The sequence below is a fragment of the Brienomyrus brachyistius genome, chromosome 2, assembly GCF_023856365.1.
Source record: "Brienomyrus brachyistius isolate T26 chromosome 2, BBRACH_0.4, whole genome shotgun sequence".
Classification (NCBI taxonomy): Eukaryota; Metazoa; Chordata; class Actinopteri; order Osteoglossiformes; family Mormyridae; genus Brienomyrus; species Brienomyrus brachyistius.
In genome coordinates, this window is record NC_064534.1 from 1117482 (window position 1) to 1131415 (window position 13934).

At 54.6% G+C, this 13934-nt stretch overlaps 1 protein-coding gene across 11 annotated transcripts in view; it reads left to right on the top strand.

Moving 5' to 3' along the window:
• The window catches only part of msi1b (musashi RNA binding protein 1b), a 39566-nt gene that overhangs the window by 5475 nt on the left and 20157 nt on the right, over nucleotides 1-13934 (top strand). For all 11 annotated transcript variants that reach the window (XR_007387380.1, XR_007387408.1, XR_007387402.1 and 8 more), the window contains exons 5-7: nucleotides 4544-4585; nucleotides 5286-5378; nucleotides 10665-10713. Coding sequence is in view for 4 of the 11 variants with exons in the window: in XM_049002019.1 (XP_048857976.1) it covers nucleotides 4544-4585; nucleotides 5286-5378; nucleotides 10665-10713 (184 nt within the window). In the remaining 7 variants the exon portion in view is untranslated. The remainder of the gene's footprint in view (nucleotides 1-4543; nucleotides 4586-5285; nucleotides 5379-10664; nucleotides 10714-13934) is intronic.

A 13934-nucleotide genomic window follows, 5' to 3' on the forward strand; every position in this document is an offset into this window, starting at 1 on the left:
AGCCAGAACCAACAAGGCCTCAAAGTGACACCTAGATTTTGTCATATGTTATATGTCATGTGTTATATGTCATATGTTATATGTTATATGTTATATGTCATGTGTTATATGTCATGTGTTATATGTCATGTGTTATATGTTATATGTCATATGTTATATGTCATGTGTTATATGTCATATGTTATATGTTATATGTTATATGTCATGTGTTATATGTCATATGTTATATGTTATATGTCATGTGTTATATGTTATATGTCATGTGTTATATGTCATATGTTATATGTCATGTGTTATATGTCATATGTTATATGTTATATTTCATATGTTATATGTTATGTGTTATATGTTATATGCCATGTGTTATATGTTATATGTCATGTGTTATATGTCATATGTCATGTGTTATATGTTATATGTCATGTGATTTATGTCATATGTCATATGTTATATGTCATGTGTTATATGTTATATGTTATATTTCATATGTTATATGTTATATGCCATGTGTTATATGTTATATGTCATATGTTATATGTTATACACAGGTATGTCTTCAAGCAGCTCACTTTCTGTGTGGCTGCGCATTAGAATGGCCCAGGAGCCTGATGGAAGGTGGTTTTGCACATAGGTTCATGGTAGAGGTCAGATGCGGTGGTTCCATCACCTTAGAAACTGACGTCAGCCTGAGATTTTCGCACACTGCCGTGTCTAGAATTTCTGGAGAACGATGAAAGAAATATTCTGCCTTAGTATTTCTGTGGCTGAAAACACTTTGTTAACGATAGACATTAGTGGAGAATTGCCAGACTCATTAAAGCTAATTGGAAAACCACAAATGACAGCTAAGGAACATGGTTGTGTGTAGATAGTTGTCTCTGGCCTTGCAGTTTGCCTGCCCTGAAAGTGGGTCTGGCCAGTACCAGTTGACTGTGCCTAATAAATGGGCCCATGAGTGCGATTGTTCTGTGGTTGTTCTTCTCACAAGTAAGCTTGTAAATGGAGCTGGCATGAAGCAGAAGACCCCCTCTGCTGGTGTCCGTGAGGGCGCCCCCCTGTGGCGTGTGTGGCTGTGAGTGTTGGGTCACTGTGTTTTCCTTCACACCATATACCTCAGTGCATGACCCCTGCGCAGCATTCTTGTATATTGATCTCTTTACATGGAAGCGAGGCGATGAGGAAGGCAGCAGGGACACACAGCCTCCTGTGGGGCTGGGTGGAAGCGGACACTCTCAGGCCCTCTCAGCTCGGCCCATTTGTGCTTTAGCGCAGCCACCCCAAGCCAATGTTCAGCTGAAGGCTCAAAGGAAACACAGGCCAGTGCCCCCGTGGGGCAGGCAGAGCTAACGCTACGTGAGGCTCAAAGGAAACACAGGCCAGTGCCCCCGTGGGGCAGGCAGAGCTAACGCTACGTGAGGCTCAAAGGAAACACAGGCCAGTGCCTCCGTGGGGCAGGCAGAGCTAACGCTACGTGAGGCTCAAAGGAAACACAGGCCAGTGCCCCAGTGGGGCAGGCAGAGCTAACGCTACGTGAGGCTCAAAGGAAACACAGGCCAGTGCCCCAGTGGGGCAGGCAGAGCTAACGCTACGTGAGGCTCAAAGGAAACACAGGCCAGTGCCCCTGTGGGGCAGGCAGAGCTAACGCTACGTGAGGCTCAAAGGAAACACAGGCCAGTGCCCCCATGGGGCAGGCAGAGCTAACGCTACGTGAGGCTCAAAGGAAACACAGGCCAGTGCCTCCGTGGGGCAGGCAGAGCTAACGCTACGTGAGGCTCAAAGGAAACACAGGCCAGTGCCTCCGTGGGGCAGGCAGAGCTAACGCTACGTGAGGCTCAAAGGAAACACAGGCCAGTGCCCCCGTGGGACAGGCAGAGCTAACGCTACGTGAGGCTCAAAGGAAACACAGGCCAGTGCCTCCGTGGGGCAGGCAGAGCTAACGCTGGGTACTTTCTGAGAGTCGCTAAGATACGTACAGGCACTCCCTGGGTTTAGGAGTCTTACAAACGGACTGCCGTAGAGCCTATTATATAAAACATTTGGGTTAAAAACGTACAATGGCTGATAATAAGAAAGTCATGCAGTGCTTGGTGACGGTCATGAAAACATTGTGACCACAGCGGTCCGTCAGCCTCAGGTACGGCACAGTAACGTAGGTAACGATCACTGTGTCATTGTCATTATCATTACTGTCATTATTGTATGTACTTTGTTTTTATTGTTCGACTTGCCTCCAAATTCGACCTTAGCACTGGATCTTGTCCGAACCCTGTGGACAGTCACTGCTTCTTGGTTTAGTCCTTTATCATTTGGATTCATGCGCATTTGGTTGTTTTTGGGTTCTCCTGTTGCCATTTGCGACACACGGGCGCATTAGACGGCCGAAAGTGGCACCTTGATGCACATGGACTCGCACCCCACGGCTGCTGTGTGTCTAGCGGCATCGTCTGCCTGTGTCGTTTCTCTCTCCTTAATTAACGAGACGAGTGGCTGCCCCCCCCCCCCACCCCACAAATCCCGCTCGCTTTCGGACGACAGTTGTGCTGGTCCATCCCACGATAGGCCGTCAAGATGAAAGCGATGTCATCGATCAGGGCTCCGTGTGAGTGTGGCTGAGACTTAAGTCTTAGCTTGATGGTACCAAACGTAACGAGCTCATCTGTCTAACATGCCTCTGGTTTGCTGGCTGCCGTCGGCTGATGCTGTTTGTTTGTTTGTGTGTGTGTCTGTTTTTAACTGTGTACAGGAGGGTTGGACGACAGAAGGTTTGGAGACCAGAGGTGACTATCAGAGTAGTGTACAGACCATACCACTAAACTATAGCTGCAGTGTCTGATTCCGCAGAGTCTAGTTTAGCTGACTGTACCTTAGAGTCTGCAGAAAAGCTGGACACGTATTGACTCAGTGCCTGTCCTTGTACAACAGGACAGCTTGCCTTAGTAGTCTTCTGCTGTAGTTCTGTTTCTGCTTTGTCTTGGTTATGGACTAATATAGCCCTCTTAGAGCTGTGCTGTCTCACTGTTTCACCACCTAGTGTAACAACAGTACAGCATGGCATAGTCTAGCACTGTACTGTAGTTCTGTTAGATCAGCATAGACTAATATAGAGATGTTAGTCTTGTTCTCTAGCCCCGACCTGTCATGCTCGTCCTTCTGACACATCTCCGGGTAGGGAATTCAGGTTACAGTCAGGGAAGGTGAATGGAAAGTTCTGGAGAGGCCTCCCAGTGGATTTACATGCCGGCTTGCGTGGCTGCACATGTGCAGTTACAGTGTCAGACACAGAGGGGCTGGAGCGTCACGGAACCTTCTCAAGTGCCTGTCCGGAGCAGGGAATTCAGCCGCCAAGCGTGGCTTCTCTTTTGTTGCCGTAAAATGATCCTCCTTCTGCAGTGGGGAGGCCTGGGAAGAACAAGCGAGCACAATCAAAGCAAACGCCTCCTCTGGGCCCCTCTCTTTCACTTTCTCCTCCTCTCTCTCGCTCTGTTCTTTTGGAGGTGAGCAAGGCTTGTGATTGAAGTGCCTGTGTGACATTCCAAGGGATCCCATGACATGTCACTGGGGTGACAGCACGGAGGGCCGGGTGGGAGGGGGCCACGGTGGGAAAAAGTACCGTGGGCACTAATCAAGGATGTGTTCGTCCTTGAAGGCCAGCTGCAGACGGCCCCCTCACCCCCCTCAGCTGGCTTTGCTGTACACACTTTCAGGAACACCATAAATGCTCCATCACCCTGCATTTCAGGGCATGCGTCAGCATGAGCCGTAAGCTCTGATAGACTTTGCAATGTGACTCAAAGCTCCAGTCTGATCATTAACCTGAAGAGGATCTAATGCAGAGGAACTCCAGCTGATATCTCCCCATCTTCTCATTGGTGCTAATAGGCCTGTCCACCTCTCCGGACGATCCTTCAAAGCCAAATTTAATGTCATCAGCTGCCTGTAAGGTAGTAGGTAATATCTGCTCTGGAAGCTGCACCTGAAGATGGTGTAGGTGCTGCGAAAGCCCTCATACTCCTCCTCCTGCTGCCCCTCCTGCTCTGACAGCTCCTTATTGTACCTCCCCACTACCTTTGGCTGCCTCCTCCCTGTTCCTTCCCTCCACATTCCTCATCCTCAGCCTCGTGACGAGCCCTCATGCTGATTCATGCCGGCGAGATGCTGAGTCATGCGGAGCCACAAGGGGCTGTGTTAAGGGCCTCCTCTAGGAGACGGGGGGGTTCCTTCTGCCCAAGTGGCCAGGACCATTTATTTCAGGCACGGCTGAATTTTCAGCCTCGGGGGGAGAGCCTGGAGTGTGATGCGAGACCCCGATGTCACACACCTGCAGTGGGTAGTTTAATGATTGGGGGTCTGACTTGTGGGGCTGTGGTCAGATCACACACAGGAGGCACAGGGAAGGTGTCCCCCCTGCATCCGGGGAGGGCCAGACTAGACACTCAACAAATGGGCACTCCCCCCCCCCCCCAAGTGAAGGATGCAGGGGCAGGGCTTCCTATTGGTTCTGTTCGACCCAAAAGTTCTCTAAAAGGTTCTCTCTCTTTTTCAGATCGACCCGAAAGTGGCGTTCCCACGAAGGGCTCAGCCCAAGGTAACTGGCCTAGACCACTCCAGTGTCCCTGACCTCCGACCCCAAGCTGTGCGGAGACCGGCATGAGCCTTGGCGCTGGTCTGTGCTGTTCAGACCCCCCAGACCAGGCCTAGTGCTCGTCCTCCGTCGGACTTGGTGCCTGGGGACTGGCGACTCACATGCCCTTTGCTCTGACATCATTCCTGCCATTATTCCTGGCAGCATTATTTCCAGTGGGGATCAGGGGTGTTTATGTGTGGGGGGGCATTACCTTAGATATGACTCCCCAGCAACTGAAACAGCAGCATGATTTAGCCCCCCCCCCCCCCAATGTTCATCTGGTTTGAGTTTTCTCACAAAACATCACATGGCATAATTAAAGAAATCAGAGCAGAATAGTTCTGAACAGAAATGAAAAAGTATTTGCTAGTTTGAGGCTTGATATTTCTACCACAATCTGGTGGGATTTCGCTCCAGATCACCTTTAAAGTCGTTGTTCTGGGTTTTTTTCTGAAGATGTGCTGCTGGATTGACTTCTCTCCCCTTGTTTCCTGTTACTGTTCCCCATCACAAACCACAATGTCTCTATGCTGTTTCATCACTCATGTTGTCCAGTGGCTTGTGGTAGGTCAGTGAAGACGTGCCTGAAGAAGCAGCAGGCGCGCAGGTGTAGCATGGGCTGCTCTGTGAACTGAAAGGCTGCTCCTCTCTACTCTCACAGCCGGTCACTCGAACTAAGAAGATCTTCGTCGGAGGCCTGTCAGTCAATACCACCATCGAAGACGTGAAGCAGTATTTTGACCAGTTTGGGAAGGTAATTCCACCGCATTGATAGGATGGAGGGATGGTGGGGTGGATTGATAGGATGGAGGGATGACAGGGTGGATTGATAAGATGGAGGGATGCCAGGATTGAGTGATAGGATGGAGGGATGGACGGGTGGATTGATAGGATGGAGAGATGGAGGGGTGGATTTATAGGAAAGAGGGATGGAAGGGAGGACTGGTATGATGGAGGGATGGCGAGGTGGAGTGATAGGGCAGAAGGATGGAAGGTTGGATTTATAGGATAGAGGGATGAAGGGTGGACTGATAGGATGGAGGGATGGCGGGTTGGACTGATAGGATGAAGGGATGTGGGGGTGGATTGATGGAGGGATGGATTGATAGGATGGAGGGATGGCAGGTTGGACTGATATGATGAAGGGATGTGGGGGTGGACTGAAAGAGCTCAAGTCTCCTCAACTGTCCTGAAGGTCATCAAGGCTGATAAAATAAAGGGAAAGAGGAGCTGAGGAGGCAAGTCAGAAGTGCTGAAGGAGAGAGAGATCAGACAGGATGAGGATGGCAGGGGGCAAGTTTATGGACAACTTTGAGGGAGGAGAAAATAGTTCCTGCCTAGGCAGCTGAACTAAGCGAGGGGCGGGAGTGCAGTAAGGAAAGTGCTTGGAGGGGGGGTAAGAATTTGAACTAATCTGATATAACAGCTGCTGCTACCCTCTGCCCCCCCTTTCCAGCCCCTGCACCCCCCGCCCCCCCCCCCCCCCCCACACACAGCCAGTTGCCGTGGTGACCCTGCTTGTCCATTGTGCTTTGGTAATTCACCAGACGAGGCTTTTTGTTTCGGGGGGCGGCCGGGTTGGAGGGTTTGTGTAACAATAACACCAAGCGAATAACGGTCACAGCGGCCATGGGCCCCAGCAGGACGGGTCTCCATGCTCCTCGCCGGATCCTCCACGTCCACGCTCTTCTGCCAGCCCAGATGGGCTCTCGACCCTTTTCTTCAGAATGTTACTTTTAGAGTCACTTCTGCCCCCATCTGATGGGGGGGGATTAGCGGAACAAAGACGGAAGGCGGGAGGGGGCGGGGCGGATAGGAGTGGGCCTGATGGATGTGGAGCAGGGAAGCAGGATGGAGAGGTTGGGAAAGCGTGGGCTGGGTAGGTGTTTGCATTCGGTGCCCGTTCACACGGTGCCAACTATTAGGGCAGATTTTAGCGCTTGACTGTTTTATTAAGGACTTTGCTTGGCTGTTTGGGGAAAGTTGCATTGGTCCCATCCTACCGGAATGTTCTTGTGGTGCCTGGTGTGTTGTGCAACTTAAGAGGCACAGCACCGAGCTCCTTTACTGAGGCTGTCCAGGCTGCAGTTCCGCTCAGCCACACTCCTCTGTGTCCTGACACTGGTATATGTGTGAATTTTGGACATCAGCTCTCTGTCCGTAGGAGAGGAGTGTTGTGATGGATCATTCAACCTGGGATAAAGTTGGCTGTGTTTGCTTTGGAAAGACTCCCTGTCTTGGGAAATGCCCACCCAGGTGACCCCAAGTGACGCGATGGCCATGATGTCACCATGACCTCATCAATACCTGACGAGCGTGTCTGACTCAGCGGTCAACTTCTGATTCTCTTCCCATCAATAAGATTTTCAATGTACCCTCTCCCCACCTCCCCTTTAATCCTGGGGGGCTTCGGGTTAGGCCGTACCCTCTCCCCACCTCCCCTTTAATCCTGGGGGGCTTCGAGTTCGGCCGTACCCTCTCGCCACCTCCCCTTTAATCCTGGGGGGCTTCGAGTTCAGCCGTACCCTCTCGCCACCTCCCCTTTAATCCTGGGGGGCTTCGAGTTCAGCCGTACCCTCTCGCCACCTCCCCTTTAATCCTGGGGGGCTTCGAGTTCAGCCGTACCCTCTCCCCACCTCCCCTTTAATCCTGGGGGGCTTCGAGTTCGGCCGTACCCTCTCGCCACCTCCCCTTTAATCCTGGGGGGCTTCGGGTTAGGCCGTACCCTCTCGCCACCTCCCCTTTAATCCTGGGGGGCTTCGAGTTCAGCCGTACCCTCTCGCCACCTCCCCTTTAATCCTGGGGGGGGTTTCGAGTTCAGCTGTACCCTCTCGCCACCTCCCCTTTAATCCTGGGGGCCTTCCGGTTCAGCCGTACCCTCTCGCCCCCTCCCCTTTAATCCTGGGGGCCTTCCGGTTCAGCCGTACCCTCTCGCCACCTCCCCTTTAATCCTGGGGGGGCTTCGAGTTCAGCCGTACCCTCTCGCCACCTCCCATTTAATCCTGGGGGGTTTCGAGTTCAGCCGTACCCTCTCGCCACCTCCCCTTTAATCCTGGGGGGCTTCGAGTTCAGCCGTACCCTCTCGCCACCTCCCCTTTAATCCTGGGGGGCTTCGAGTTCAGCCGTACCCTCTCGCCCCCTCCCCTTTAATCCTGGGGGCCTTCCGGTTCAGCCGTACCCTCTCGCCACCTCCCTTTTAATCCTGGGGGGCTTCGAGTTCAGCCGTACCCTCTCGCCACCTCCCCTTTAATCCTGGGGGGCTTCGAGTTCAGCCGTACCCTCTCGCCCCCTCCCCTTTAATCCTGGGGGCCTTCCGGTTCAGCCGTACCCTCTCGCCACCTCCCTTTTAATCCTGGGGGGCTTCGAGTTCAGCCCGCTCCTATAGCTGCAGTTTACTGCATCTTGATCCAGTAAAGCGGGGTGTGACTCCAGGCTCCTGAGTGGCCTGCACACCATCTGTGCTGCTTCGCTCCTGTGTGCACCTCCCTGGAGATGCTGCTCGCCCTCTCGGTGTCTCTTGATTTCTACGTCACTCCTCCTTCATTTCCCCGGCCTGTTCTGAGTGCCGTTAACTGCCCTTTTCCTGGTCCCTGTTTTTGACTTCCACTGGCTTTTTCCGCTTGCCGGGCTGCAGTCTTTTCCTAGGATCCTCTCCGGTCATCCGGTTCCCCCGATCTTTGACCTTTGTCATCTTGCGCAGTCACAGATCCTGGCCTGAGTTGTTACACTGGAGCTGGCAGGGATGGACGCCTTAAACTTCTCCAAACCTTCTTGACACCATGTGCAGGTTCAGCTACCTGTCCTCCACTGGGGGGCCACCCCCCACCCCCTCAGTGCCATCCTCATGTCCACTGGGAATTATGGGGAAATTCAAGGAGGCATAACTTTGAAAAAAAGCCCACATTCACCCCCCCCATCAGGACACCATATTGCATCCCGTGATCCCAGCAGCCCTCTGCCACTTTAATGTGTGTGTGTGTGTGTGTGTGGGGGGGGGGCAGCAGAGCTATAGAAATATAGAAATAAAAACACCCCCAAGCCCCCCTCCCCACTGAATAGTCTGCTGTTTGTGTTACTCAGCATGAGGCCAAAGCTCTTCCTCTTCCCCCTAAGTGATGAAAATGAATTTCGATGGGGGGGGAGGGTATAGAATTATTCAGGGGAATCAGAGAAGATTTGTGCTGTACCCCCCAAGAAACTTTTTTACTCAGAAATACATGAAGGAGAGAGAGATGTGGGGAAAGGGGGAGAGAGAAAGAGAGAGAGAGACAGAGGAAGGTCTGCCCCAGTGAACGTGTGTGTGTGTGTGTGTGTGTGTGTGTCTGTGTGTGTGTGTGTGTGTGTGTGTGTGTGTGTGTGTGTGTGTGTGTGTGTGTGTGTGTGTGTGTGTGTGTCTGTGTGTGTGTGTGTGTGTGTGTGTGTGTGTGTGTGTGTGTGTGTGTGTGTGTGTGTGTGTGTGCTCCTAACCCTCCTACACTGAGCTAAAGAAACGTGTCCCTGCCTTGGACAGCAACCCATCCATAAGCCAGTACCTGAGAGGGAAATGCTACCCCCCAGTCCTGGGGCCCACCTGAACTCTTTATTTTTCACAGCCTAACATTGCTGTGTTTCTGGAGCTGGGGGGGTGTGGGGGTGTGGTTTGTGTCAGCCATATTAGTACTCCCTCCTTCCACCTGGTGACCTTTGACCCTCGGGGTTCGCTGCCACGGCATGCCAGGTGACTGTGTGCTCGTCATGACGGGGGAGGGGTCCCGCTCACGCCATCCGCATCCTGGCACATTGGCATGACTTAAGCAGTTCAAAATCCATGTGGAAGTCCAGCTCTAAGTCCACCCCCCTGCCCGCCAACCCCCCTGGTAAATGACAGCGTGTTCTCAGGCTGGGCATGGGAAAGGCATACGCGATTTCCCATGGGGAAGATAGAGGGGGAGATGGGATGGGGGGGGGGGGGATGACAGGCCCCTGAAGTGACAAACAACAAAGCCCCTTTCTCCTCTTTGTTCCCTCTCTCTCTCCCTCCTTCTCGTGCCCCCTCACTCTCTCACTCCACGGTGTCCCCTGCTCGCTCCCCTCCGCCCTCAACAAGGTCTCCACTTCTACTCAGCATCTGTCGCAGCCCCCCTACTGCCCCCCCCACCCCATACCTCCTGCCCAAGGTCTCCTCTCCTCTGGGCCTCCTCAGTGACCTGTGAAGTCCAGTGTTGCAGGGCTGCGGGCTTTAAATACAGACGGATGCCGGTCCCCCCCCCAGCTCCACCTCCTATAACCTTTTTTCCTTATAGTGTGTTCAGACCAAGCATTCATTTCTCGGCTGGATGAAATATTCCAACATAACGCCTTGATTTTTGTCACATGTTTCTATACTTATTTATTTCACCTACCGTACTGCTGCCCAAACTTCAGTTACTATGTAGACTCTGCTAGAGGAAGACTAACCTGTGAATGACACGCATATGATATGATATATGATAACTAACAAACTAATGTACAGGACTCATTCAGGACTCCCCCCAATCTTGATCTAACCCTGTTTGGCTGGATACATTCAGGAGTTCAGCTCCTCCTCCACGGCTCAGCCTGCACCATCCTCGCACTCACTGTGTTTTTATCTTCTATTACCCCCCCTTTTCTTCCTTTCTTCTCCTCCTCTCTCTTCCTCTTTGGAAGGTTCGGGGTAATTCCTTGCTCAGTCTCCATGGGAATAGCAAACTTTGTGGAAAGTGAAAGGCGGAGGGTATTGGGGGGGGCCAGTTTATAAAGAGATTAACTCCGCCACACCACCACAGTGGGGGTCACGAGTGAGAGAGAGATGCATTCAGTACTGTGGAACTTTCTGGTAAACAAGTCCAGAGAGCCCCCCTTCTCCGTTCCACTTTTCCTCACTTCTGTCTTCCGTCTCCTCTGTCACCTGTACCCCCCAATCCCCCCCCCCAGATCCGCCCGCCTTCCCCATCTGTCACTAGCTGCCCTCTCTCTATCTAACAAGGGAGGTTGACCACACGTTTAGTCTCACATTCCCTCCCTTCCCATTCTCCTACAGGTGGACGACGCCATGCTCATGTTCGACAAGACAACCAACCGGCACAGAGGTGAGGCAGAACAATTGGTCAGTCACCCCCTGAATCCCCACCCTCCAATTCCCTGCCCCCACCTAAGAAGGAGGGGCCCATTCAGCTTAACAGCCGCGTGTGGAGCTGCACTGTCCCTGAGCGACGGGCAGTGTGTGTCCCCGCTCCGCGTGTGGAGCTGCACTGTCCCTGAGCGACGGGCAGTGTGTGTCCCCGCTCCGCGTGTGGAGCTGCACTGTCCCTGAGCGACGGGCAGTGTGTGTCCCCGCTCCGCGTGTGGAGCTGCACTGTCCCTGAGCGACGGGGAGTGTGTGTCCCCGCTCCGCGTGTGGAGCTGCACTGTCCCTGAGCGACGGGGAGTGTGTGTCCCCGCTCCGCGTGTGGAGCTGCACTGTCCCTGAGCGACGGGGAGTGTGTGTCCCCGCTCCGCGTGTGGAGCTGCACTGTCCCTGAGCGACGGGGAGTGTGTGTCCCCGCTCCGTGTGTGGAGCTGCACTGTCCCTGAGCGATGGGCAGTGTGTGTCCCCGCTCCGCGTGTGGAACTGCACTGTCCCTGAGCGACGGGCAGTGTGTGTCCCCGCTCCGCGTGTGGAACTGCACTGTCCCTGAGCGACGGGCAGTGTGTGTCCCCGCTACACATGTGGAGCTGCACTGTCCCTGAGCCACGGGGAGTGTGTGTCCCCGCTCCGCGTGTGGAACTGCACTGTCCCTGAGCGATGGGGAGTGTGTGTCCCCGCTCCGCGTGTGGAGCTGCACTGTCCCTGAGCGACGGGCAGTGTGTGTCCCCGCTCCGCGTGTGGAGCTGCACTGTCCCTGAGCGACGGGGAGTGTGTGTCCCCGCTCCGCGTGTGGAACTGCACTGTCCCTGAGCGACGGGCAGTGTGTGTCCCCCGCTCCACATGTGGAGCTGCACTGTCCCTGAGCCACGGGGAGTGTGTGTCCCCGCTCCGCGTGTGGAGCTGCACTGTCCCTGAGCGATGGGGAGTGTGTCCCCGCTGCGCATGTGGAGCGGCACTATCCCTGAGCGACGGGCAGTGTGTGTCCCCGCTCCGCGTGTGGAGCTGCACTGTCCCTGAGCGACGGGGAGTGTGTGTCCCCGCTCCGCGTGTGGAACTGCACTGTCCCTGAGCGACGGGCAGTGTGTGTCCCCGCTCCACATGTGGAGCTGCACTGTCCCTGAGCCACGGGGAGTGTGTGTCCCCGCTCCGCGTGTGGAGCTGCACTGTCCCTGAGCGATGGGGAGTGTGTCCCCGCTGCGCATGTGGAGCGGCACTATCCCTGAGCGACGGGGAGTGTGATTCCCGCTCCGCGTGTGGAGCTGCACTGTCCCTGAGCGATGGGGAGTGTGTGTCCCCGCTCCACGTGTGGAGCTGCACTGTCCCTGAGCGACGGGGAGTGTGTGTCCCCGCTCCGCGTGTGGAGCTGCACTGTCCCTGAGTGACGGGGAGTGTGTGTCCCGCTCCGCACTGCCCCTCGGAGGGACTGCGCCACAATGCGGCTCTCATGTCCGGCCCGTGCAGCTGTTTTCATCCGAGCCTATGTGGACATTTAACAGCTACGGCTTGGCTGTTTGGGGCCTGGCTGTGGAGGCTGTGACCCCGTCGGGGGTGGGGGGGCACTGAGCACTCAGGTAAGGAGCAGGATTGGGGGGGGGCTTTCTTATGCCAGCAGGAATCGCCTTGCAGGCCTGTGTTCTCAGTGTCAATCCCAATGAGGCGTCATTTGTTTGTTTTGTTAATCGGGGCTGGATTCAGGGCCCCAGACTCATCCCGGTGGTGCTGCGCACCATCCTGCTTGGCTCTTGTGGTGGGGGTAGTATCACGGGGGGGGGGGGGGGGGTGAGGGCTAGGGTGGAGGTAGAAGGGGAGGCCCAACAAAGGAGAATGTCTGAGGGGACAGGTGATTTATCCTCTAATTAACCAGGCCGACACACGCTGATGCTGAGCCTGGGTGGCAGGTCATGGCATCAGACACGACACAGGAGACGCCCACTCCACCCCCGACAGGGTCACAGCCTAACCCTATCCCCACCCTCCACACAGCCTAACCCTACCCCCACCCTCCTGGGCTGACGCCCACCCCACCCTCCTGGGCTGACACCCACCCCACCCTCCACAGCCTAACTCTAACCCCACCCTCCTGGGCTGACGCCCACCCCACCCTCCTGGGCTGACACCCACCCCACCCTCCACAGCCTAACCCTAACCCCACCCTCCTGGGCTGACGCCCACCCCACCCTCCTTAGCCTAACCCCACCCTCCACAGCCTAACCCTACCCCCACCCTCCTGGGCTGACGCCCACCCCACCCTCCACAGCCTAACTCTAACCCCACCCTCCTGGGCTGACGCCCCACTCCACCCCCGACAGGGTCACAGCCTCCACAGCCTAACCCTCACCCCACCCTCCTGGGCTGACGCCCACCCCACCCTCCTGGGTTGAGTAAGATCCCATCCTGCCAACACCTAAATGTGAGTTGGTTGTGTTGTGACTCTTGGCCCCATTTCTATGGTGTAAACGTCTGTTTCGTGTCAGCGCCCTCTTTGGGTGCATTTAGGCATCACATTTATGTGAGCTTCACTTGTCTGGTTGCCTCGGTTTGGGCAAAGAGGATAGTTATCGATGTCCTGACTTACAGAAAAGTGTAAGTCAGAAATGGCTGCAGCCATTTGAGACACAGGCAGCAAGAAAAGCTGTCCATTGGTGCAGGGGGCTTATAAAGACTGTTTCCATTTGCCATCGCTCCAATTTTGGCCTTTTGGATGTTTGTAAGCTGTGTGGGAGGATCCAATGCGCACTGTGGCCCAAAGTGACCCAGACGAGCGCCTCATGTGAGGAGACCTGGCTCCCTCACAGGGGAGGAGATCTGGCTCCCTCACAGGGGAGCAGACCTGACTCTCTCACATGTCCTGTCTGAATGAGCTTCACAGCTGAACCACAAGCATTCCTGACCTCCACATTCATCTGTGCGACGGACTGAAATACCCGTGCATCTAGCAGTGGGCTTTTCTGCATCCTGCTTTGTATACATGCTCGTTTTCCCTCCTCGAACATGCGGTGATGTCAGCAAATTGCAGCTTGACCGCAGCTTTCTGGGGGTTCCCTAAGGTGAGAGCCAACAGTCATGGAGGGACAGAGCACCCCCCCCGATGGGACACGACCTCATGTCCGCGCTCACAGCACTTCCTGGTCTTCCTCCATGGCTTCCCATGATGCTCTGAATCAAGACTCCAGTTTGAAAATA